Source organism: Mauremys mutica, chromosome 4 (assembly GCF_020497125.1).
Source record: "Mauremys mutica isolate MM-2020 ecotype Southern chromosome 4, ASM2049712v1, whole genome shotgun sequence".
NCBI lineage: Eukaryota > Metazoa > Chordata > Testudines > Geoemydidae > Mauremys > Mauremys mutica.
The window spans coordinates 137,698,743-137,725,619 of NC_059075.1; the positions used below are offsets into that span (position 1 = coordinate 137,698,743).

General features: G+C 45.4%; 1 protein-coding gene and 1 long non-coding RNA gene across 6 annotated transcripts in view; one reads left to right on the forward strand and one right to left on the reverse strand.

The window, feature by feature from the left end:
- NFASC (neurofascin) overlaps window positions 1-26,877 on the forward strand; it is a 175,435-nt gene that overhangs the window by 83,388 nt on the left and 65,170 nt on the right. For 2 of the 5 annotated variants that reach the window (XM_045015419.1, XM_045015421.1), the window contains exons 11-19: window positions 16,002-16,113; window positions 16,795-16,979; window positions 17,874-18,005; window positions 19,761-19,904; window positions 20,576-20,687; window positions 20,793-20,959; window positions 23,723-23,870; window positions 24,733-24,857; window positions 26,069-26,113. In XM_045015419.1, the coding sequence (XP_044871354.1) occupies window positions 16,002-16,113; window positions 16,795-16,979; window positions 17,874-18,005; window positions 19,761-19,904; window positions 20,576-20,687; window positions 20,793-20,959; window positions 23,723-23,870; window positions 24,733-24,857; window positions 26,069-26,113 (1,170 nt within the window). Of the gene's footprint in view, window positions 1-8,887; window positions 8,939-16,001; window positions 16,114-16,794; window positions 16,980-17,873; window positions 18,006-19,760; window positions 19,905-20,575; window positions 20,688-20,792; window positions 20,960-23,722; window positions 23,871-24,732; window positions 24,858-26,068; window positions 26,114-26,877 lie in introns of all 5 variants that reach the window. The other 3 variants (XM_045015420.1, XM_045015422.1, XM_045015423.1) reach the window with 2 other exon arrangements.
- Window positions 21,660-26,877, reverse strand: part of LOC123369631 — a 108,697-nt gene continuing 103,479 nt past the window's right edge. Inside the window, exons 5-6 of the long non-coding RNA XR_006579112.1 lie at window positions 24,624-24,773; window positions 21,660-22,205 (exon numbers count right to left, since the gene is read on the reverse strand). This is a non-coding gene — a long non-coding RNA (uncharacterized LOC123369631). The remainder of the gene's footprint in view (window positions 22,206-24,623; window positions 24,774-26,877) is intronic.

Genomic DNA, 26,877 nt, shown 5'->3' on the forward strand with positions numbered 1-26,877 from the left:
ACATAGTTAGTGGGTGATCAATCTGTTTAATTTCTAGGCTTCTTATATGAGAGAGAGCCTGGGTTTGCTCAGAGCTGCTCCTGATGAGCCCAGAGTTAAGGTTATTTCCTGTGCCATGGACCTCAGTTCTTTTACATTTGTATTGTATCTCCATAGCACTTTCCTGAACAAGTCTGAAATAATGCAGAAATATACACAAGAATGCGGTAATGAGCCCCAGGCAGCCAGGGATCCTTAAAACATGCTGCATCCAATTTTGTTCTTGGCGCTATCTCATTGAGATTTCACCAGAGTAACTGAGTGCAGAATTATACTGCGCCCAATTCAGATCCATTCTAAATTGGTGCAACTCCTTTGATTCCACTGGAGTTTCACTTGCTTAGGCCTAGCCTGAATTTAAGCCCATTGTTGCTCTCATTGGGTAGAGAAGATATTGTATTTGTGAACACTGAGGCAACTGGCACATGTAGTCTCCTCATTTAACTCACGAGCTGCACAGCACAGAGCTAAATTATTTATAAACAACGATCTGTTGTTTAGCTGCGTGACTCCCACTCACGTTAACAGGAAAATTAACCCTATGGAGCCCAAGCGATTGCATCAAAAACTTGGGCTGGCTTGCAGGTGACCTCAGTTTCAACCCAGAGAAGGGCATCCTCTCTAGGGGCAAGAGGATCCATTTATAATTCACTCTCACTACATAATGAGAAGTCTCCTGAGATGACATTGAGGCTGGAGATGGACAAACCAGATTATGTCTCTAATCTCATTCAGAGTCCTTTGCTGACTACAAAATCCTTTCACCACTGCAGTGATAGTAGGTAGGCAGTCCTGGATTTGTTTCTGAATATTTATTTTATTTCTAGGTGTAAGGGATGCACATCTGTCTAGTAACTCAGCATGTCAAGGGAGCCAGGGGATGAGATGGAGAGTAAACATGCTAGTTCCTGGCACCAGTATTCTCTTCTGTGGTCTAAAAGTAGATTGGTTTATGGAGGAAGGCAGGTCTCCAATGCAGATGGATTTCACTGGGGGAAATTTGGAGAGAGATCATAGTTCCGCTCACCAGTGGATGCGGAAACTTTGTAAGGTGGGGGGGTGGAGTAAGAGAGAGGATGAGGAAAGGAGATAATACCCCGCAAGGCAGGGACTGTTGCTATGTATATGTACACCACCTAGGACAATCTTGGTTGAGGCAAGCACAATGTCACATTACTTTGAGAGCAAGAAGCTTAGCCGCTCCCTGTGTACATTTTACACTGTGGTGTAAATTGGAGTATAACTCTAAAGACCGAAGGCCTAAGACCTTGTAACTATAATTTGAGGGGAAGAGATGATCAAAGAAAGCAGGCATGGTGTGTGAAAATGCCTGGTCAGGCTCTCTCAGGCCTGGTCTACACTAGGACTTTAATTCTAATTTAGCAGCGTTAATTCGAATTAACCGTGCACCCGTCCACACCAGGAAGCCATTTAATTCGACCTAGAGGGCTCTTTAGTTCGAATTCGGTACTCCACCCCGACGAGGGGAGTAGCGCTAAATTCGACATGGCTATGTCGAATTAGGCTAGGTGTGGATGCAAATCGAACTTACTAGCTCCGGGAGCTATCCCACACTGCACCACTCTGTTGACGCTCTGGACAGCAGTCCGAGCTCAGATGTTCTGATCAGCCATACAGGAAAAGCACCGGGAAAATTTGAATTCCTTTTCCTGTCTGGCCAGTTTGAATCTCATTTCCTGTGTGGACATCGTGGCGAGCTCAGCAGCACTGGCAGCGATGCAGAGCTCTCCAGCAGAGGAGTCCATGCAATCTCAGAGTAGAAAGAGGGCCCCAGCATGGACTGACCGGGAAGTCTTGGATCTGATCGCTGTGTGGGGCGATGAGTCTGTGCTTTCGGAGCTGCGCTCCAAAAAACGGAATGCAAAGACCTACGAGAAGGTCTCCAAAGCCATGGCACTCAGAGGATACAGCCGGGATGCAACGCAGTGCCGCGTGAAAATCAAGGACCTGAGACAAGGCTACCAAAAAATCAAAGCGGCAAACGGACACTCCGGAGCCCAGCCCCAGACATGCCGCTTCTACGAGGCACTGCATGCCATTCTCGGTGGGTCTGCCACCACTGCCCCACCAGTGACCGTGGACTCTGAGGATGGGATAGTGTCGAGGGGCAGTTTCTCGGCGATGTTCGCCGATGGGGAAGATGAGGAAGGGTTTGTGGAGGACGAGGCAGGCGACAGCGGTTACAATACTGCTTTCCCCGACAGCCAGGATCTCTTCATCACCCTCACAGAGATCCCCTACCAACCCTCCCCGGCCGTTAACCCGGACTCCGAATCAGGGGAAGGATCAGTCGGTAAGTGCTATAAACATGTAAACATTTATTTTTTAACAAAACAGGAATAAAAACTATATAAAAAGAAGGTCAATGCATATAGGGATCGAACAGAAATCCTCTTGGGACAGTTCTACGAAGCTCTCTGAGAGGTACTCGAAAAGCCTCCGCAGGAGGTTCCTGGGGAGAGGTGCCTTGTTGGGTGCTCCGTGGAAGCACACTCTTCCGCGCCAGGCCATCCTGAGGTATAATGGGAGCATCGCCTCGACCAGCATGGCAGCATAGGGCCCTGGTCTGTGCAGGGATTCACGCAGCATTTGCTCTCTGTATCTCCTGGAGACCCGCCTCAGGGTGATCTCGCTCGGTGACTGCTGCATCTAATTAGGGGAATTACTTTAATGTTACTATTGTGAATGCTTGACTTTTCCTTTGCATAACAATGACCGTCGTTTAACAGCCATGTGTTGTAGGCTGCAGAGGAAAAGCATACAGGGATCTTTCCCGGGGACAGCCGCAAGGGGCTGGAACAGGGTCAGACTTTATGCTTTCCAGATTGCCTGCAGCAGGAGGGCCCTGCTATCCATTAACTGTTAAGCAGCCTAAAGTTTCCGGCTTACCAGGCCTGGCTGCTACACGGATTCTGCTGTCCTGCCCCGCTTGTCCGATCTCCAGTGCAAGACCCCAGGCAATGAAAGCGAATGCCGAAAATTCGAACTTGTCCTGAGAGCACATGAGATTAGGTGCCCTGTATGGTCTTGTTCACAGAAACTGAGTAGACTGTGTTCAGTGTTCGCAAACATGTATCTTTGGAAGGAAATCACTTCCTTTTTCCCATCACACAGCTGCGGCTCTTTCCCGAACTGCCCCGGTATCCCCCTCACAGAGGCTGGCACAGATTAGGCGGCGAAAGAAAAAGACTCGGGACGAGATGTTCGCTGAACTGATGGCCTGCTCCAGAGCCGAGGCGGCCCAGCAGAGCCAGTGGAGGGAGACCTTCTCTCAGCAGCAGCGCTCACACAGCGAACGGGAGGACAAGTGGCGGCAGGAAGACCAGCAGGCGACTCAAACGCTGCTTGGACTAATGAGGGAGCAAATGGACACGCTCCGGCGCCTTGTGGATGTTCTGCAGGACCGCAGGCAGGAGCAGAGAGCCCCCCTGAACTGTATCTGCAACCGCCCTCCCTCGCCACAAAGTCCTGTCCCCCCCTCACCCAAAATCACAAGAAGGAGGGGCGCTAGGGGCCGTGAAAACTGTCACTCCACCCCAGCAGAGCGCTCATGTACCACACAGCTCTCATTCCCTAAAGTATGAGAATTGCTTGCCTTCCTGGCTCACCCGATCCCAAATCCCAGTTTCATCCCCCAACTGTGTAGTTGAGTATTAAAAATAGTTTGCTGTTCATTACTGTTTCCGTCATGTTTCTTTGCAGAAGACTTTGTGTGAAGGGGGGGGAGGGGTTTGTTAATTGCATAGGACAGCCACCATTAACAGGGTACAGACATGGGGGCAGGATCAACAGCAGGTCACACACAGAGTGCAGTCACTAGGCACCCGGGTCACTCTGCGAGGTGTCTGCTGCCCCAGGTCAGTCTGGGAGGTGTATGTTGCCCCAGGGTCCGAGCGCCTGGCATCCACAAATGGCAAGGCAGGCTGCCCTTACCATGCCCTTCCACCCTAGCTATGAACCCCTCCGATGCCCTGAGCCCCAGCCAGAGCCATCATCCCCCCACACCTACTCACCCTTCCCACACACCCCTCACCCCTTCCTGCAAACCCACCCCTTCCTGCACACCCTCCGGTAACCATCCTCCCCCCAGAGACCGCTGTAGGAGCAGGAGCCTGTCAGTCCTCGAGTGTAGAAGCGGTCTGTACATCACTGCACACCGTACCCACCACAGTCTGCGTCCCTGTTGGAACCCTTGAACGAGAATTCGTTAGTAAAGAAAACTTTGTTAATTAAAAATGTTCCAATAACTTTATTTTTAAACGTCTGTTGGAAGGGGGGAAACCTGGTGAACGGGGTATGTAACCGCTGAAAAAAGTCAATAGTAACTGAAACAGGGGCAGGTTCAGCTTCTCTGTAAAGAGACTGGACAGTCATAGGTTACCCTGCTCTCTGAGGAACCTAGCTTTCAAAGCCTCCCGGATGCACAGCGCTTCCCGCTGGGCTCTTCTAATCGCACGGGTGTCTGGCTGAGCGTAATCAGCAGCCATGCGATTTGCCTCAACCTCCCATCCCGCCATAAAGGTCTCCCCCTTGCTCTCACAGAGATTGTGGAGCACACAGCAAGCTGCAATAACAATGGGGATATTGGTTTCGCTGAGATCCGAGCGAGTGAGTAAGCTCCTCCATCTCCCCTTGAGACGTCCGAAAGCACACTCCACCACCATTCTGCACTTGCTCAGCCGGTAGTTGAAGAGCTCCTTGTCACTGTCCGGGGCGCCTGTATAGGGCTTCATGAGCCAGGGCATTAGCGGGTAGGCTGGGTCCCCGAGGATCACTGTAGGCATCTCCACATCCCCAACACTTACTTTGTGGTCCGGGAAGAAACTACCTTCCTGCAGTCGTCTAAACAGACCAGAGTTCCTGAACACACGCGCGTCATGAACCTTGCCTGGCCACCCGACGTAGATGTTGGTAAAACGTCCCCTATGGTCCACCAGTGCTTGCAGCACCATTGAAAAGTAGCCCTTTCGGTTAATATACTGGCTGGCCTGGTGGGCCGGTCCCAGGATAGGGATGTGAGTGCCATCTATAGCCCCACCGCAGTTTGGGAATCCCATCGCGGCGAAGCCATCTATGACGACCTGGACGTTTCCCAAGGTCACCACCTTTGAGAGCAGTAGGTCAACGATTGCGTGGGCTACTTGCATCACAGCAACCCCCACGGTAGATTTGCCCACGCCAAAGTGGTTCGCTACTGACCGGTAGCTGTCTGGCGTTGCAAGTTTCCAGAGGGCTATGGCCACTCGCTTCTGCACACTCAGGGCTGCTCGCATCCGGGTGTCCTGGCGCTTCAGGGCAGGGGCCAGCAAGTCACACAGTTCAAGGAAAGTGCCCTTACGCATCCTGAAGTTTCGCAGCCACTGTGATTCATCCCAGACCTGCAGCACTATGCGGTCCCACCAGTCCGTGCTTGTTTCCCGGGCCCAGAATCGCTGTCCCATAGCATGAACGTGACCCATTGCCACCATGATCTCCGCGGCGTGGGATCCCGTGCTTTGTGAGAGGTCTGTGCCACTCTCACACTTCATGTCCTCACCGCGCTGCCGGAGCCTCCTCGCCCGATTTCTCAGCAGCTGACTGTGGAAGAGGTGTTCGATAAGGTGCGAGGAGTTGACAACGGCCATAAGTGCAGCGATGATCGCAGCGGGCTCCATGCTCGCAGTGCTGTGGCGTCCATGCTGTCACTGACCAGAAAAGTGCGCGAACAGAGTTCCCGCCGGCGCTTTCAAGGAGAGAGGGCGGGAGTGACGGTTGAATGACGACAGTTACCCAAAACCACCCTCGACACATTTTTCCCCCAGAAGGCATTGGGGGCTCTACCCAGCATTCCAATGGGAAGCGGGGACTGCGGGAACTGTGGGATAGCTGCCCAGAATGCACCGCTTCCAATGTCGACGCTTGCCCCGTTAGTGTGGAGTCACAAAGTCGAATTAGTGTCCTTAGTGTGGATACACAAATTCGAATTCATCAGGTCGAATCCACAAATTCGAGCTAAGTTAAATCGAACTACTCCTGTAGTGTAGACTTACCCTCAGATGCCGCTCTGTATAAAGAAATAGCAGTGAGAACAGCATTACCCAGCTGCAAGTCTAATGCCGTGAGAGTTCAGGGCTATAGACTGCGGGAGTTAGGAGGAGGACCACACAAACAATGGTTCAGAGACTTTGCTGTATATTTCTGTTCTCTTTAAACTGGATAATGAACATCCCAGGTAAAAACAGCTACTAGCATTATACCTCTCTGCATAGCTTCACCTTATAACTTTGACCCTTGTCTCAGTTCAGAGTCAGCAGAAGCTGAGCCCAATCCCTCCCTGCTGCCCATTTTTCTCAACAACGTCTCCATTCTGTCTCCTTTTTATTTCAACCTCCCTGTTGCAGCAGCTTGGCAGCTTTTCCCATAGCCAGACAGTCTATGTTTGACTGTCTCTACACACCCTTCCAGGAGCAGCCAGCAGATGAGAGAACTTGGAATGGTACAGCACGCCTTGAACACGTGACTGGAGGGTCATGTTATGCTAGGCAAGCAGCCACCTAATTAGAGGAACAGGAGCTCTGTTAAAGAAGCATTTGCCATAGTTGGAGAGGAGGAGGACTATGGCTTTTAAATAGGTACCATGTTGCACATTGTGGAACAGATTGAGCGTATTTAGAGCTCTGCAAAGTGAGTGTAGAACACTCCCATAGCAGGACTGTAGGGCCTGACTGTGATCTCACATCAGTGCACGTTGAAATTAGTAGAGCTCCAGTGGCATAAAACTTGATATGAGACTCAAAACAGGCGGAGAGCATTCTACACGGTTTGTTGTGCTCTCTCCCCCACGTGGGCTTAGCAATAAGACTGAGGCGAGCTGGGACTGACAAGGGCTAAATACATAGATTCTTGGCCAATTTTATAGGGACAGTCCCGATTTTTGGGTCTTTTTCTTATATAGGCTCCAATTCCCCCCCACCCCCGTCCCAATTTTTCACACTTGCTGTCTGGTCACCCTATGATGAGAATATTCACAGATGAATAACATTCAGATAAATTATCCACTTACAGAGCTGGTCAAAGAATGAAAACATTTATCTGCAAATAAAGGGCTAGGTTCTCAGTTGGTGTAAATGGGTGTAGCAGCACCGAAGACCATGGAACTGGGCTCGTTGGCACCAGCTGAGGATGTGGCTGCATGTATTAATTGACTGAAGGAAAGAATATGCAGAACAAACTATTGATGAATTGACAAGCTCTAAGAAGTCTATGCTTAGCTAACCCATGTAGAATAGCTATTCTTCATCTAAATGTCTCTACAGCATCCATTCTCTCAGGCTCTTTAAAAGGCTCATTAAGGCTGCTGCACTGTGGCTTCCAATTATACTGGACTCTCTCAAGTCTTCCTGTGGAAATGTCGGCTTTATTATAGCATGTAGATTCCATCCCAGGAGCCCCCTGGAGACCCCTGTATAGAAAGTGGACCGAAGCTCTAATTTTCTGGCTGTTAGGATAATAAATTCTTTGTCTATATCACATTCAAAGAGGTTGAATTTAGGTTTTTTTGTCCAAAGCTGTTGAGTGATATGTGCCTTAAACTATGGGTGTTGTCTACTTTAAGAAATGTGTCATCCAGCTGCTGAAAAATGATTACATTCAATTTCCATTATTTACGTTCCATATGGGAGGGAAGAAAATTGCCTTTGCAGTTTGTAAAGATGCAGTAGAAACATAAGGCTGTACTTTTCCCTGTAGCGGAATGAGTTCGGACTGCGTTCTTGTTCCAAACCTAATCCCACTTGATTCGTGTAGCTCTTGGACCCCTGATGAGTTGTCTTAACCCTTCTGAAAAAAGATGATGTATGTTGTTGATGTTTAAGCTTCAGGGCAGTGACTTTTTTCTTGTGACCAATATACCCAGTTTTTAAATGTTCTAAAACTTTCTGTTCGTTAGATGATGTTGTAAGATGGCTGTGTAGCATCCCTTTTTAAAATCTGATCACTCTTAGCAGATCCCAAATCAGCATTTAATATAAAAGACATTTTAAAAACGTGAGGACAGAACCTCAGGTGGTGTATATCAGCATTGTTCATTGGAGCAATGCTGATTTAGCCCAGCCGTGGATCTTGGCCCATGGTTCTATCTATCATCCAGCAATCCTGTAATGCCAATTAATGTTCTCCATAAAATAGAGTTGTTAGATTTGAGTGCCTGTCACCGAATGATGGATGTGTGTTAGTGAATAGTGGATTTTTATGAGACACAGTGCACTTTAAAATCCTTTTAATTAAAAGGATTTTACAGTTGACTACTTTTAAATCCTAATTTTGTTAATTTTTATCACACCTTTCTGTGTGGTTGTGCTGTTGCTTAGCCAACCTATGTTTTATACTGACATAAAATAGCAAGAAACATGCTTCCCTTATGTGTTCAAGGAATCAAGAGCAAAATAGCCACTTGTCTCACATTGGAACTGGATTTTTCAAAGATACAGACACTCTCGTTATGCCAAAAGAATCAAACACTTAAATTGCAGAAAGTGTTTATGAAACCTTTAGTTGATATTTTATTTTTATATTTTGGTTTGATTATACATCTTGTAGGAGCGAAGCAGTCCTTTCTCCTTTCATTGCTGTCTTACGTTGCTGTTTCTTTCTTTCTGGACTGTTGTTCTTTTCAGAATATTTTGTGTGCTTGTGTTGCAGAGCTGCAGTATTTTTACGTTTTCAAAATAATTTTGTGTTCTGGTCTTGGTATTTCATTCCTGCTTTCTGCATTCCTCCGTTATGCCTTCCGTTACTCAGTGCTTGCTTTGTTACCTTTGGTGCGCTCATGTTCTTTTGTTTATTACAGAGAATCCCCATAATGAAACGTCTTTTCGAAATCACACTGACATGTACAGTGGTGAGTCAACACTGACTTCTGGAGAACTTCATGTTCTAACTCCTTTCTACCTAACCCAACTTACTCTTGTGTTAACACCCACTAGTTGGTTGGTCATTGAAACTGACAAGGCAATTGAGCAGACAAGTTAGCAATATTTATATATATGTAATATATATGCACATACACACCATATATATATAGTCCTGTTTCTGATTTTGTACTTATACTCTCAACTTCATAAATACTGCACATGGAGGGGAGAAAACCCCCTAAAATATCATACAGTGTCTAAATTATTGAAAATTAAAGCTAATAAATGCTCTGAACCCTCAGATTAGGGGCATTTGGATTAATTGAATATGAACCAAAACAAAGCCCAAACAGCAAGGAGGTTTGGCCAAATTGAATCCAAAACCCCATTTCTACCGCAAATAAGCAAAGAGCAGAAAACTTGAAAAGAAAATCCAAGATTTCTTACCATTCCGAAAGAGCATCTATTATATTTGCAGCTAAACATAGGCATTGAGAAGGGAAAAGAGGTGTATGGTTTTCTGAAAAGCATGGTAATGTGTTTCTTTGTAGTGGTGTTATGCATGTGTTGAATGTTTTTTGAAGATTCCTTCTCTCCTTTTTGTCTGAGCAGAAAAACTATCTCAGGAGAATACATTTGTTGGGGGAAGCCCACAGCATACTCATAAATTATGCTTCCGAGGCACAATTGCTGAGCTCCCCAGGGCATGATCTTCCTTCTGAAATAAATTGATAGTGTCATGGAAGTGATGTGATAATGTAAATAATAGTGGGGGGCCATGGTGGGTTTATTTCATTCAGTGGTGTAACGAGGGAGGATGTTTGCATAAGGTGCTGGAAACTGAATCATAACAATGCCTGTAAGCTCCAGCAGATATACCCCAAGATATTGCTGCTGAGGAAATGGGAGGATGTGCCCAAATGCAATGAATTCAGTGTATGCCTTTCATGATTATGTTCAGGCTGCTGTGGGGGGGGGGAATGTCCCCAGTGTTGGTGCAGCCTGTATCATTCCCTCCTCATTAGACTATTAAAGGATGAAACTGACTCCAAAATAATGAGAGAGATTCCATTTGCCCTGAAACCATGAGAGGACTTTTGCTTAACACAAGGGACTGTGTTCTGCCCGCAGATATGCACAGACAAACCCTAGTGGAATCCTCGCGCTCAGGTAGCTAGAATAGCAATCGGGCCTCGCATACATTTTAAAATGCAAAGGTTCTCTATGCTTTCAGTCTGAGCCCTCTTCAGACCCTCCCTCCTCAAGGTGTCTGCTCAGGCAGTGCAAAGCAATGGGGGGGACAGACCTTTCACCCCCTAGCAAAGGAGAACCCTGCCATTGGGGGTCCCTAGTAGGCATGCAGCCAGCATAGCTGACTCTTATGCCGAAGCTCTTCTCCTTCCCCTCTGCGCCCCCCAGCAGGATGTGCATTGCAGGAGGGATAGACACTGTGTATGGGATACCCCAGCCATCCCCAGCTGGCATACAGTTCCTTGGTGCATGGCAGAGCAGCCCCCAGTGCATTCAAGGCTGGGCAGGAAATCAGGGAGCAGTAACCAGATCACTCGTGGCCCCAGCACCACATCTACTGCACCTAAATTGAGTGCAGCAGAGAATCTGGACCACCTTATAATCAGTTCACCATTTCATTGGCATCAACCAAAGGAGGGAAATAGCAGTAATGTGGGCATGTTATTGTGAAGCTCTCGTCCTACTAATGGCTTGGAGAATTAGCTAGATCAGAAAGCTAGGACAGCTCTACAAAGCAGATGAATCCCAAATCAGGTAGAAGCTTTGCACTATCAGGAAGAATAGGGAATACTGCTGCTTAAGCAATTGAAAGCCTTGCAGGGTTGTTTTTTGGCAACATATTGCCTGACTGCAGAAGTCTAAGCAAGTTGGATAAAATCTTGCAGGAGTATTGAAATGTGTTTTCTGCCATGATTTGCTGCCAAATGAAATGGCCAAAAGAGGATGTTTTTCCCTTTTGTGTCGCCCTGTATGAGACTTGCTGAGAATGCTCTGAGTAATAGGGGTGCCATATGGGCTAGGGAGGGAACTCCTCCTTGAAATGTGGATGATTTTTAGTGAAAACTGTCTCAAGGACTATTGAGGGGGAGTTGGCATGTTAGAAACCCAGAACAGTGCTGGCAGTGTAACAACCCTGTTAAGCAAGTACCAGTGTCAGAAGATGTGCTGTGTTTAACTGAAGTCAGGAGAAGATTAGTTATGCCCAATACAGATGGCATTGAATGGTCAAGAGTGAAATTAGCTCTAATAGGAGCTGTGGTTGTTACATCAACTGATTCAAGTCTCCATGCGATGGAAGTAGAAGGAGATTTCTCCTCTGTGCCTGTGAGTAGGTGTAAATCCGTGGGAAAATGGGGAGAGAATCCTATAGAGAATTAGCCTTTAAAATGTTTCTGATTAATACTCATTGGCTAATGAAGCTGGGCAAATACTGTTTAAATAAATAGAAGTTTTAATTTCTAAGTGAATCCCTTTACACCGTTTGCACCATTTTTGTGTTCACTCTCCTCTAATAATCTAGGGACAGAGCTTTTTCTGCCAGGAAGGTGACAAACACTGCATAACAGGAACAGAATTTTGAATTCCTCCCAGGACAACTGAATATGAGGGTCCCTCTGCACCTTGAGCTGGGGATTGTAATTTCCAGCCCAGGTCGATGGCTGCACTTTAGCTCTGAGTGACCTAGCCAGAGTGGCAGGACAGGCTAGCTGCTCTGAGTACAGAATTCCTGCCCAGGACCGTAGGTACTGGGGGCAGCTAGCCCATTGTCCTGTCCAAGCCATTGCTCTTCCTAGTGAACTAGCACCCAAACTGGACATCACATCTCTACCTTGAAGTGTGGAGTTTGGGTCATCCAACCAGGGAAAAAGAAATATACTAGGTGACCTTGTGTGTCCAATCCAAGAGCTCAGACTTTCCGTGCCAGGCCCTCCCAACCAACTGTAGACAAGTGAACTACAGACCAAGAATTGTTCTTATAAATTATTCTGAGCATTAATCGATTTGAGAAAATTGTGCTAAATTAGTGAACAGAAAAATGTGTCTAATTAGTAATTCAGCTTGGATTATTTGCCCACACCAGTTTCATGTACCATGAAAACCTTCAGAGAAAAGGTTTATAGTTGAAACGTCTTTCTGCAGTGCAAATTGCCATAAGTAAAAGTCGGACACTTGGCTGAACGTGACTGCAGAAACTTTAGGGATACTTTAAATGGCTGTTTAAAATTTGGGGAAGGGAATGGAAGAGTACCTGTTGCACTTGTGGATCCTTAGTGCAGGTTTCATTGTATTGGAGTAACACCAGTCATGTATATGTGTTGGCTTTTTTTCCCTTCCTCCACCTCCTTCCCCCACTTTCTGTTGATTTTTAAAGTCAAAAGAGACCCATCTGCTCCAGCCTACTGTATAAACCCTTTCCTGCTGCCAACCTTACCACCAAACATTAGATTTTTAAGGCAGCGGGAGCAGTTTTATAGGGCACTCGGTTACTGCATGTGGACTCAGGTCAAAACTTTGTGCCGTTGTATTTAGCTGTGGTACTTAGATTCCCATTTTGGTTGCACAAATCTGCATCCCTTACTCATGCAAGGAGTTCCGTTTGCATCAGTGGGTTTGCTTCCTATTTATTTATTTATTTATTTCTGTGTTCCAACCAAAGAAATGGACTGAGACTTTTCTAGCAGCCTGACATTTTCTGTCTGCCACTGTCACAAAGCTGGAATTGGAATTTTATGTCTGCCTTGAATGATTTCTGCTGCTCCCTAATGTTAAATGGCAAATGTTTATCAGTAGTATGTACTAAGATAGAACCTTTATTATGAGGTAGCCAGTATGTTTGTAAGGTACTTTAAAAGAACTGGGACAGGATACTAATTTCCCTTCCTTTATTTTTAATTGTCATCATTAATATGTGGCTGGTAAAATTGCTTGTACTGCTTCTTTTCCCTGACTGGTCCCTTCCCTGGCTCCTGAAGAAACAAAATTGTTGGTGAAGTGAGATGTGCAGCCTGTTCAGACATGTACCATACAGTGGTTGCCACTAAAATGACATTTGCCTATGGAGTAGAATCGAATAGGATGTATTTCCTGCATCTCTGTGCATAAAATAGGAAATACCTGCAGAAATGCTGTCTACAGCTACCACACCATGGTAACAAGTATTGCCTTCATAACACCAGCCACTGCATTTGCAACCTAGCCTTCATACACTAGTGTTGGGTTGGTATTGTAGGGCTGCCTTCCCTAGGAAAGGGAGCTTATCAAGTGATAGGAAAGAAGTTAAATATCTGTCTACTGCATTGGTAAATGTACCGTATTGTCAAGGTAAGGTCAAGACTTGTACATGGTGGTAATCCATTAACCGAATAATTGACTAACATTCTCACCAGCACTTGTTGCCCATTAATCATTTTGTATTTTAAAAGTCATGTGATGTGTGTGTGCAGCTGTGGGTGTGGTAGATTCAGAGCCAATTGTGAAGCTGTGGTTTGGACTGCAGGTAGCTTTTCTTTTGAGGGGCCTGATCACAAACCTTTCCTGATGTCTTAATGGAGTGAACTCCACAAATTGTTTTCCCTTCTCATCCCAGCCCCTCCCCTGAAGAAACAAACAAACAAAAGGTTACTAGCCTGTTAGCTAGGATGCTCCTCAGATATGTGTGATCCTACGGGTACCACAGAATTCCCCCCTCTTGCTCTCATGAGCACACACTGGGCATAACCGACTTGAGCTGTATTTCTGATGGGTGCTAGTTATTGAGCTAAAGTGTCTTTTGGGTCAGAGGGGGCCAGCTACCTCCACCCCTACTCATCCATCATAGCACAGATGGGCCCATTTTCCCTTTCTAAATCAATATCTCCTCTAGCCTTGAATGTCTCCCGTTGTTGACAATCCATCACCTACCGTTGGCCATTTTGTTCCATTTCCTAAAGTATAACTCCATTTTCACTACTGCTGTTCTAAGCCCATTGCAGCGTATGTCCTTGTGGTTGTAAGTTAAAAACTACAGTCGTCTTAACAGAGAGACCTTTAAGTATCTGTAGACAGTGGTCATGTATCTTCTCAGTTGCCTTCTTTCTAACCTTTCCCTAGTTCTCTTAAACGTTCCTCTTAGGTTGCCTTTTCTGATTGTTTGTAGTTTTTGTCACTGTCCTCTGAGCTCTCCCAGTTTCGTTTTGTTTTTTAAAGCACAATACCCATTTTAGGCCTAAAAGTTACCAAATAGAGCAGAATAATCACCTCACTCTTATTACAGGCCTAGACAACACTGTCACTCCAACTTATTTTCAGGCTAATACCCACATCCTCTTTTGTGGTACTACTGCCTGGCCAGTACAGTAAATGCCTCCATTTGTGTGTTGGATTACTATGTCCTACATGAAGCCAACATTTCCTTCCAAGATTCTGCTCTTTTAATTCCATCCACCAAATTGTTTGTGAGCTCTACCCCTTCAGCTCCAATTAATCTACAAAATTGAGTAGTGTACTCATCTACTGCATCAAAAACCTGTTGAGGACTGGGTCAAATCCTACAGTCCTTATGCAGGCAAAATTCGCAATGAGCAGCCAACAGGGGTCTTGACTGGATAAGGATGATAGGAGTTGGCTTATACTGAAGTATCAAACCCAGAACACACACTAGAAGAATACAACTCAATATCTCTTCCTAAACTAACCCTAAATTGTTAATCTTGTTTCTGAGCTGCACTTTTGTTTTAGCCAGTTTTGTACCTTTTCATATAGTGATTCCGTGTAAGTCTCATGTCTCTGGTTTCCTTATTGAAATGGTATATGGAACCATGTCAGATGGCCAACTACAGATGAGATATTGTATACTCTGACCACAGAATTCCCTTTAACAACTTTTTCCTTTGTTAACTATATCAAAGAAAGAAATTAAGGGCCAAATTCTGCCCTAATTTACACTTATATGGCCAATAGACCACAGTAGGGTCTTGCACTGGGATCACTGAGGTGCTCATCCAGCAGTGCACTTAAACATGTGAGTATGCAATGGTGCTAAAGTTACACATTTTCTTAAGTGCTTTGTCGGATCAAGGCCTGAATGCCAAATCTGGCCTTAATTTGGTTTGGAAAGGATTGTATTTAATAACTAACATTGCTTAAAATTCATCACTGGATTTTCCTCTAGATGCTTTGAGATGGAGCACTTAATTGAACATAAATCCTTCTGAGCTCAGTGTTGGCAAACCCTTGTGCGGTAACTGGTCCCATAACACTGATCCTTCAGAAGGGAAGTTTTATGGTTCTATTGTGGAAGCCCAGAAAGGGGTCGTTCAGCTTGATGTGGGACATTGGTGCATCCACATGAGTCCGAGTAGAACCAGCTTTATTGGGACGATGGTCTGATGACCTCCTGCAGTCCTGCAAGATGGTCGTGAAAACCAATTAACTGGACATGCAGTCTGCCTGTTTGCCCTTGACCATGATAACTGAAGGTCATTTACCCACCCCTCAAAAGTAATTATGTGGCTGGGGCAAGCTAATGTATAGGCTGGTGCAAAGGGCACTGTCATGCCGTAGAATTAGCGTTTGGCACTGCATCAAATTCAAGCTCCTTGTGCTCATCTTCAGGGCCTTGTATTATACACTCCTCCCACAATTGCCTGCTCTCCTCTCTCTTCTCCCCCCAGCAATTCCTTTCTCCTTACTGTCCTTCTCCGCCTTCCTCCCACTCTCAGCTTTGCACCTTCTCCCATTTCCTGCCTATCAAACATCTTCTCTTTTTCAGATCCCTCCTATAAAACCACCTCACCTCTCCGAAGAGCTGTCCACCTTGTCGTGTCTTTCCTTTAACAACTTAGATTGGCTCTTCCAGGCAGAGAACATGCCTTCCTCTCTTAGTAAAGTACCGTGTGCATTCATGATGCTACAGATACATTCTTCCCCTGTTGCTATATCGCTTCTCGCAACTCAGGAAGCTCTGTGTGTTGCTGGTAGAAACAACATGGAGGAGGAGATTTTAAAAGTGGTCTGTTTTTTCTTTTCTGCTGATTTCAGCCCGAGGGGTTATGGAAACAACCCCCAGCTTCATGTATCCCTACGGGACCTCAAGCAACCAGATAGTGCTGAGAGGGGTGGACCTCTTACTCGAGTGCATTGCTTCAGGAGTGTACGTACCACTTGCGGGGGCGGGGGGCGAGGGGGATGGTTTCTGGCATCTCCTTATCTGCTGTGCTCTGACTAGTAAGCAAATTGTACAGTCCCTGATGCTCCACCTTTGAAATCACTGGGAATTTTGCTATTAACATCAGAGGAAGTAGGATCCAGTCCACAGTGCCATTCTTCCCAGTGGAAGGACAGGTAACTGCAAATGTACTATGGGCAAGGGGTGGAAAGATGCATCACAAAAGCGGAAGCTGTTGACGCTGTGTTACTATTTTCTCTGGGTTGGATCAGTTTCCTTTTGTTTGTCCACGTTGGGGATGTAGTGGCACATAATACAGTGTCCTACCAAATACAGGGAAACAGGCCCCAATGCAGTCCTTGTGAGTGCCCAACTGGCCAGCTCTGGCTACAGAGCACCAGCTAAAACTATGCAGAAGAGATTGAATAGCATCCATGAATCCGAAATTCACTCCCGGTGGTGTTAGTGAAGGTCAGGATCCTTGATCAAAATCCTGGTGTAAGTCAGGAGGGAAGGAGAGTGAGTCATCTGTGGAAACCATTGGGAGGATGAAATCTAAGGGGACTGGATTAAGTGGTTCTGAATTTGGAGTAATCTGTTTGTTTCCTGTACAATGGATGAGACTTCCTCTCAGATATGACCCCTAATCTGTCCTCCCCTCCTTAGACCAGCACCAGACATCATGTGGTACAAGAAAGGAGGAGAGCTCCCAACAGACAAAACCAAGCTGGAAAATTTTAACAAGGCCCTTCGCATCACCAACGTCTCTGAGGAAGACTCTGGGGAATACTTCTGCTTGGCGTCCAACAAAATGGGCAGCATCCGCCACACTATCTCAGTGAGAGTGAAGGGTACATCATTTTATCCTACCATTTGAAGTACTTGAGCCATTAGAATTCCAGAGCCATGGGGAGGGTGAGAGTTGGCGCTCTTGTTTGCTCAGCCCTATGCTAATGGGATGATCTGTGCTTTTCAGAACTAAGCTGGATGTTTGCTTATACTCACACACATTTGCATCTCGACCAGACTGATCTCCTGATCCAGGAGTTGGTGTAAATCAGCATAGCTCAGTGGCTTTTTTTTTTTTTTTAAATAGAGCTACATTAATTTACATCACGTAGTAGAAAAAAAATCTATCGTTGCTTTCTTAGCTCATCTAGGAGTGTGTGGCCCTCCCTCCCCATCAATCTCACAGGGAGGCCATGCCCCCTCGCACTCGGGTTTCTCCCTAGGCCAAGATTGTTGGGAGACTGGCAGTCTCTGAGGCCCTGGCACTAGGCAGGGCCAAGTGGCAGGTAATCCAGCATTCTGACCACAGGCAGGGCAGAGCAACCAAGTTTATAGGCTTAGGCCGTTAGGCAGGGTGGAGCCCCCCAACAGTCTAGGGGCTCAGGGCAGTCTGAGATCCTTGTTCTGGCAGACAGCAGACAGGCCTATGGTGGGGAGGCTGCCACCCCAGGGTTGGGATTGGCTAGGAATGTTAGGCAAAGATTGACTGTAGAGATTTTACTCGTTAATACTCAGCATAGCCAATGCCTATCTGTTTTCTAGCGGCTAAAATATAGGACTTGACTTACAGCGACATCACTTCTGCATTGGTGAAGGGCCCATTCCACACATGTGGCATCTGGTGGGGAACGTTTTCAATGGGGTCAGCTTCAGCAACTAATTAATGGAGAGGAATTCAGCAGAGGTAACCGCAATGCATGTATAACTTGTCTGTATACATATTCCTGTCATTAAAGCGGCCCCTTACTGGTTGGACGAACCACAAAACCTTATTTTGGCCCCCGGTGAGGATGGTAGACTCGTGTGTCGAGCCAATGGGAACCCGAAGCCTACAATCCAGTGGCTGGTGAACGGAGAGCCCATAGAAGGTAAGCAAGCAGATGGCTTTGGGGCTCCCTAGCAGGGACTGAATTATATTCATTATAGAAGCACGCACCAAAACATGAGGAATTTCATATAAATTGCTTCTCTTTTCAGAGTGGAAAAATAATAAGCATGAGTCATGCTAAGGATGTTTTCAAGTTCGTAGTTATTTGAGATGTCCCGAGCACACATGCCTTCCTCCTGGTGTCTTCCATCATCCTTTCCATGAGTGGAAGATCTAGTTATGACAGTGTTACAACTGGGACACCAAAGGTCACTTTAAAACAAAAAGTAAAAGTGTTTGGTGTATTTAAAAATGACCAGTAGCAATGGTGAGAGCCACGAAGAGTGCAGGCAGGTGTCCATCAAGCTGGTAGCTCTCCCATTACCCTTCAGTCCCATCGAGGTACACTCCCCTCCATTCATGAGGAGATGAAATACTAAAATGAGGATTCAAATGAAATTCACATTGGACTGGACAAACCAAGACTAACTTGGAAAAATCCAATATTTGTGTTGAACAGAGAAGTCTTACATTAAAATTAAATGTGTGTATAGGTGTGACAGAGTTCAGGCAACTAAATGACTGGATATCTATCTGTGTGTGTTATGTAATGTCTAGCTCTTGCTATTTTAGGATTAGTTCCTAAAACAATAGATTTTTTTTTTTTAATTTCCCTCACTAAAAATAATTTGTCATGGAATCATTGAAGAATCCTGTCAATGCCTAGCTTAATGTAACATTTGCTTCTACATCAGAACCCTTCTGTAATGCTCATTGGCTTTAGATGCATGGTTACGAATTTTGGAGCAATCGCATTTCAGCAAGACTCTTCTAAAAAGAAACCGAAAATGGCCCTGGAACCAATCCTGCTAAACTCTTTTGGTCACTTCAGATAAAGTAGAGAGAGAGGTCTTCTAACTGTTAATTCTTCGAGGAGTGTCCCTGTGGGTGCTCCACTTTAGGTGTCTTGGGGTCCTGCGCTTGTAATCGGAAATTTGTAGGAGCAGTGCCCAGTTGGGCCGCATGTGCGCCGTAGCCACCTCATGCCGCTCCGAGTGGTTAAATAGCGGTGTGCAGCCAACCGTCCCCCACTTCCTTCTCTACCCCAGAGAATCGGTGTGAAACTCTGAAGTAGAGGGGAGGAGGGAGGATAGTGGGGCACCCAAAGGGACAAGCATCTCGAAGAACCTCAGTTACTGCACAAGGTGAATAACCTTCTCATCTGTCAGTTAAATAAGGTTTAGGCCACATAAAAGACCCTAATCTATGGCCCATATGATTACCATAAATAATAATTTTCATTCCCCCGCCATCACTAATCACTACAGAGTGGATGGCAGAGAGGAGCAGTGACTCTATAAATCCTCCTCAGTGATGAACTCAACATTTTCCAGGCATTACCACCCTGCTTTGTGCTGGGGTTAGAGAGTCTGTGCCATAGGGGCCAGTGTCTGAACACGAGCACTACTGGCAGCATGCCAGGCCAGACATCTCCCATAGCCCCTACTGCTCTTGGTCTGTAGATAAGCAAAGGACTTCAGACTCCCATGCTGGCACTTTGAAAAGATTTACTCCATCCTCAGCTTGCTCTCTTGGATATGTTCAGTAGGACGACCCACTGTAAGCGGGGTGAGGGTTTTGGATGTCTCGGGGGTGGGGGTAGGAGGGTGGTTAATGGGATTTGGAGCCTTTCACCCAAGAAAAGTTTAATAGCAAACCGAAAAGATCTCTCTTCCTCCTTCTGTTTGTTCTGAAGCTGCTCCTCCCAACCCAAGTCGGGAAGTGGCCGGAGACACCATTGTATTTCGGGATACCCAGATTGGCAGCAGTGCCGTGTACCAATGTAACGCTTCCAACGAACATGGCTACCTTCTGGCTAATGCCTTCGTCAGTGTTCTGGGTAACTATCTAACGCTACAGATGGTCTGCTGATATCTGTGTTATGGAAGTGGATTGGGAAGGTCTTTACAGTGAACACAGGACTTCCTTAACTGCCCAGCCTAGAGGTGTTCATAAGAAAACAGTAAACTCTGAATTCATGGGTGAAATCACCATCTCCCATAGAACAACATTCCCCAAATCGCTGGCTAATTTAAGTCATGATAGATAGCAACTGTAGTGGCTTAAGATTAAGGATGCTGGTGTTGGCAGGAAGGCCAAGCATCAGGGCTGGTGTTGATAGGAAGGCCAGAAATAGAAGGTAGTAACAGACAGAGAGAGTAGTGGGAGGGGATAGGAGGAAATACAGGAGCTTTGCAAAGCCTTGAAGAAGGAACTTGAACTTGAGGTGCAAGAAAAAGAGGGAGTCCCATGACGAGAGAGGAGAGGTGGGGAGATGGTGTGATTCCACCACACAGGGCGGGAGGAATAGCTCAGTGGTTTGAGCATTGGCCTGCTAAACCCAGGGTTGTGAGTTTAATCCTTGAGGGGGGCCACCTAGGGATTTGGGGCAAAAATCAGTACTTGGTCCTGCTAGTGAAGGCAGGGGGCTGGACTCAATGACCCTCCAGGGTCCCTTCCAGTTCTATGAGAGAGATTTTTAAAAAACCACAATGTTCTTTGTTGTTTAAGATGTGCCTCCCCGGATTCTTGCCCCACGGAACCAGCTGATCAAAGTGATTCAGTACAACAGGACCCGCCTTGACTGCCCATTCTTTGGCTCCCCGATCCCCACGTTGCGCTGGTAAGGATTCCAGCGCTCAGAACTGCTGATTGCAATGGACTTTGAGATGAGCCACTTCCTGCTGCTGCTGCTTCCTCTTACAATAGTTTCTTGTATTGTTGTGAGGTTTAAGAATGGTCAGGGAAGCGCCCTGGATGGAGAGAACTACCAGAGGCATGAAAATGGGAGCTTGGAAATAAACATGGCTCGGAAGGAGGACCAGGGAATCTACACCTGCGTCGCCACCAACATTCTGGGTAAAGCAGAGAACCAGGTTCGTTTGGAGATCAAAGGTAAGACACAGTGCTGTCAAAGCGTTGCGCATACAGGGCCTTCTCCTCACAAGCACCCATAATTTTACATGTGCAATAGTTTACACCCACAAGTCAGGTAGTTAGCTGGCTAAATCCAGTGCTGTGCCGCACAAGTCGCGGTGCATCAGCACAAACTTATCAGCTGAGTACAGGCCTCTTTTGAAAACATGTGGCCAGTGAGTGGTTTGGGTGCATAAAAGTGGGTGAAATTATTACTGTGCAGCCAATGGAGTGCAGATCTCAGTGCCCTGACTCAGTGGTCGGTGTAATGGGTCTGGGCCCTTCGGAGTGTTACCTGATCTGCCGGGATGCCACTGAGTCAGCCTATTCTGCCAGCCTGGGTCCCCTGTACCTGCCCTTGGTGGGCTCGAATCACAAGCCTCTTCCAGCCATGCACACAGGCAGGCCACACCCAGCTTCACAGAGAGAGACAGATCCGCTCTGGAAAGATTCAGCCTAGGGGCTTGCCCCAGCACTCTGGTGCCCACTCCCTTTAAGAGGTACAAACCCAAAGGTTTTATGAAATTCGCCGCCTCTCTCAAAGTGGAGGAGGATATGCACAACTTCTTGCCCCCACCTCCCTTTGAGAAATTATATAAACTGGGTTATATTATAAACAAGAAAGAAGTTTATTAACTACAAAAAGATTAATTTCAAGTGAATAAAAGAGATGCCCGAACAAAGCAGATTACTGACCAAATAAAACAAAATCCGCAAGCTAAGCTCAATATACTTAAGAAACAGGTTACAAAATGTAATTCCTCACCCTAGATACCGTCTTAGGTAGATTCCTTCACAGACCAGATACCTTTCCAGCCTGGGTCAAGCAGTTCTTCTTCCCCGTCCCACCCCAGTTCCAGTCCTTTTGTTTCCAGGTGTTTTCAGGTATCTCTTTGTGTGGGGAGGCGGAGCAGAAAAGAACTGAAGACCTTGATTGTTTTCCTTCCACACGTTATATAGGATTTCCATGAGGTGGGAATCCTTTGTTTGATTCACCCACCTCCCAGTGGAAAAATTCAGCAGTCCAAGATGAAGTTTAGTATCAGGTGACCAGGTCACCTGACTCTGTAGCATCACAGTGTCCATGAGTCACTGGCAGCATGGAGCGTCCTGCAGGAAAGCCAAGCCTTTTCAGTCCATTGTCCTCGCTGATGGGCCATCAGCCCTGTCTGGCTTTTCCATCATTGTACCTGAAGTGTTAGCAGTGGGCGTCACCCAAAGTAGCCTAGTTGAAATACAGATACATAGTCAATATTCCTAACTTCAGAGAGAGAAACGATGCAGACATACAAATTGGATAATCACATTCAGTAAATCATAACCTTTCCAATGATATCTTACAAGACCCATCTTGCATAAAGTACATCTCAGTTCTATCATATTTATATCATAAGCATATTTTCATAAAGAATATGGAATGCAACATCACAGTCGGCAGTCAGATACTGTTTGAAATATAAACTATTTGGCTAAAGGACAGTTGTCTCCCATGGGGTAACCTGTTGCATTAAGACACAAAAATATTTGTACCTGAATAGTTACTGGCATTTGCACATCCTGCTTTTAAAGGAGGCCCGTGCACACAAACCTTTCCAGATCAGGTTGTGCTGGAAACAGCAGTCTGTGATAACACAGCTGTTACACACCAGGGCACTAGACTGGGCAACTGGACAATTTGGGCTGTATTTAGTTTTGTGGTCAGTTTGGGGAAAATGCGTGTTTTTAAGACAAAGGGAGTGGGAATGGAGACAGTAAAACACTTCTTGCTCCCTGCAGTGCTACTATATAGATATTACGTATATACACGCACTACAATAGAGAGAGAAAGTAATCTTGGCCTTTTCATTCAAGCGCTCTAAACACTGGCTTAAAAATAACTCACTCAATCTTTTCTTCACAGATGTGCGTTTCTTGGTAAAAATGACTTTTCTGTTAAACTACATAGACCAAACTCTGCTCTACCTTGCAGCCACGTAATCCCCATTGAGTCCAGTGAAGTCATACAAGTATAACTGGGAGCCCAACACATTTAGTTTCCATTAAATGCAAGACTGATTTTCAAAGAAGCCTAAAAGAATTCAGTGGTGGCTGGTGCCTAACTCCCTCGGGCTCCATTGAAAATCACAGCATAAAGGATTTATTTTTCCTTTACCAGTTTTTTTGTTACACACTTCCATAGTCTACTGGCAAAGCAGCAGATCTTAGGAGCTGGAGTATGGTGTAGTTTAGCTTTGTTTTTGTCGTTTAATATCACAAAATTATGTGGTTGGATACCTGAAGATCTGAATGATGGTCTGAGGACTTATTTTGTTTTTATAAACATGAACCACCTAGAGCATGAGATAAATACCAGGCACATTGAAACACATAAAAGATGCGCAGCAGTAGTGGCAAGGTCACAGTTCAAGCAGCAATAAAATGTTTGAGTAAAGCGAACAGTTTCTGTTGGGACTTTGCTTTCCTAGTGAAATGCCCTTTGACTCAAAAATACTGTTTTAGATAATGTCCGTGTGTATTAAAGGTAGGTCGAGTGATACTAAATTACCCAGCTTATAAGCAGGTACTTGTATGTATCGGAGACAACTGAGTGTGGCCAACTGGATGGCTTGTGGCATTTGATACACGTCCACATATGTCTGACTTTTACAAGTCACACTATGTTTTTCCAATCTTTGGTTTGGGTACCGAGCTATAGACCCTACTGTTATATGCCTACAAGTGACATCTTGTGATTCTTTGCAGACCCAACTAGGATCATGAGAGGGCCAGAAGATCTGATTGTAAAGAGGGGCTCCATGGTTCGATTAGACTGCCGTATAAAACATGACTCTACGCTGAAACTCACGGTCACCTGGCTGAAAGATGATACGCCTCTATACATTGGAAACAGGTCTGTAGTTTACATATGGTAGCACTGCCATATGACCGTATGCCTGTAGTTACATGTGCCTTCTGTCTCCCAAGACAGCACTACTCTTCGCTCTGTCTTATAAGATGCTCATTTCAAGAGCCAGTGCATATAAACAATTTGTCTGGTTTCACAGCCCAGATGGCATTTCCCCCATTCAACCAGGAGGGGGAGAGTATGCATAGAATAACCAGTGTCCCTGTGATTCAACACTGAGTGGTACTACACTTTTGTGGTGTTAGTTCCTTCAAATGGAAAGTGACTAGCTAGTTACACAAGACTTTTTGATCTCAGGTTTCAATATAAAAAAAGATGGAAATCAGTGTTTTGTTTTGTTTTTAAAGAATCTCAAAAAAGCATCTTGGTTTAATAACTACAGATTATTTCAGAATTAATACTTGTCTGCTTTGACCTATTGTGCCAGTACAATTGCAGTTCCCCTTCCCCAATCTCTGTCTCCCATCGGGAGAAAAGGAAATGAGCTTTTGATCATGGGACTCAGACTGTTCCCTGGTCACAAATTTGTTCCCAGAGAAGAATCTGATTTCATCTTCTGGCCTGCTATGATTATTTCATCTGCTTAGTATGTGTAGCTACACACCACTGTAGAGATGCTGATGCTGTGGGAATAAGTTCAGTATGAATACCTGGATAGATACAACAAAACAAACAGAATGAAAAGTACATCCCTGCCCTGAAAAATTTAAAACATGAGTCAAGCCCAGCTAGACTTACCTATGCAAATAGTCCTATGGAATCCAACGGGACTAGTCACATAGGTTAGGCTGAAATCCTTCAACACCTAACACTGTATGTTTTTGTTATCAAATTGTATCCTTTCCAGGATGAAGAAGGAAGATGACGGTTTGATAATCTATGGCGTAGCTGAAAAAGATCAAGGAGATTATACATGTGTAGCCAGTACTGAACTGGATAAAGACTCTGCCAAAGCATTCCTCACTGTGCTCGGTAACCATTCTTCCACCTGAATTTACTACTAACCCAGAGATTGGACCCTCATCGAAAACAAAGTAGTAGAACTAAAGGCATTGGTTTGTTAGTACAGACTGATTTTTTAGTGTCAAGTTCTCACAGCCAAACTTGGGTAATGCATAATCAGACACAGCAAAATTTAAAAAATATTTAACATTTAATGTAATCTAATACGTTTGTAGGTCTAGCTGTTGGTGGTTTTATGTAGGTTTGCTGTGAGCTTCTTAAGCAAAGTAGCATCATAAAAATGGTTGGTTTCTCCACCAGTGTCTCCATGGGGCTCAGTGAATACATGCAGCCTCATTTCAAACTTGCTCTAACGTTGCAATTGAACCTTCCAATTCAGCAGATACTGAAAATAAAGGAGTAGCGAGGAAAATACAGAATACATAAGGAGAATGTCAAGGTGAAATCAAATACAGAAAGACTGAGTTGAAAGGAGTGAGGGGGAAAGAAAGCAATTGGTATCTGGAGCCAAAAATGTTCAAACAAGGGTGCCTAAGGTTATGCAACCAAATAAGAGGTCTGCTATTCAGACATCTGAAGTCAATAGGAATTCAGGCTGCTCAGGACCTTTGAAAATCAGGCCCCTTATTTGGATGCTCTGCTATAGTGGGAGAGAGAGGAAACATGTCCTAGAGGCTTTGCTCCAGGTGGAAGTGGTAATGAATCTCTCCCTTTTTGGCAGGGGGAGGAATGGATTTAAACTACAGGGGAAATGGGTTTTATAAACTGGAACTGGGTTTGTGGTGGTGAGACCTACTCTCAAACTTTAAACTCCATGTGGAGGCTCTTGAAGAGCTTGTGCCTGTTTAAATCAATGTTGAATGTATTGCTGGCTCAGGCCTCACAATGCCCTACTACACTCCGCATGCCGTAAGAATCCTGCATCCCTAATCGCTCCGCTAAATTTGATTTTTCCATTTTTTACACATAATTGTGTTTAAGCTAATTAACTCATTTGTTTCTCCCATGTGCAGCCAGCACAAAATGGATTAGAGGTTATGGGAGCCCCTTGGGGTCTCGAGGGGAGCAGGCTCTAAATACTGATGCTCACTAGGTCCCACACTGGAAGGGAAATCCTGGTGGAACTGGCCTCTGTAACTTGTTTTTACTACATGCCCCTTTGATGAGCCAAGTTTAATCACTAAACTAACTCCATTAACAGCCACTGTCTTACCTTGCAGCTGTCGTGCCTACTCCAACTAATCGTATGACAACCTTACCCCAAGGTAATCACCACTAATCAGTTTGGTTTATTGAAACCCTTTTATTTGGATATGCTTTTTGTTTTGTTTGGCCTTTGCAATAACTCGAATGGGAAATGTAGGGCTGCAGAGACTGATGCTCCAAAGCCTGCTATGGTAAGTAAGTTGTCACAACTCACCATGAGCAGAAAGCTGCTGTGGTATGTTTGTAATGGTTGTCTGGAGGTTAAGGTGCAGTATGGTATAGCACAAGAATAACATCACTCACTACAGGCAAGGTGGCAGTGGCAGAGTGGGTAAGACCCCAAAAGGGGAGTTAGGAAACCTGGTTCTGCCACTGATCTTCTGGGATGTTGGCCAAGTCACTGCCTCGGTTTCCCTATCAGTAAAACAGGGATGAAAACACTTAGTTGCTTGCCTAGCTTCTTTTAATTAATGGCTCTCTGTAAAGGGAAGGTGACCCAAGAGTGTAGTGTCTTATGACATGACCTTGCTCTACAAGAACAAACAGAGTTTGTTTTCCTTGTCTTTTTGTCAATCTACCATCCATACAGTATATAAGCCAGCATGTTTTTCCTGCGGTTTGATGCCTTTGTTCTATGTGCGCGCACCTCTTTCTACATTTGATTGTGTGGTTGGGCATTGCCAGCCTCCCCAATATACCCTGGAAAGGCCGCCTGCACTACTACAAAGGGTTTTGGTGAAGTGCACAAAGGTGCTACTTTTGTTCAGATTAAGGAAACACCCTTGTCTGCTAAGAATGGAAACTCTTCCTGTCACATGCAGCC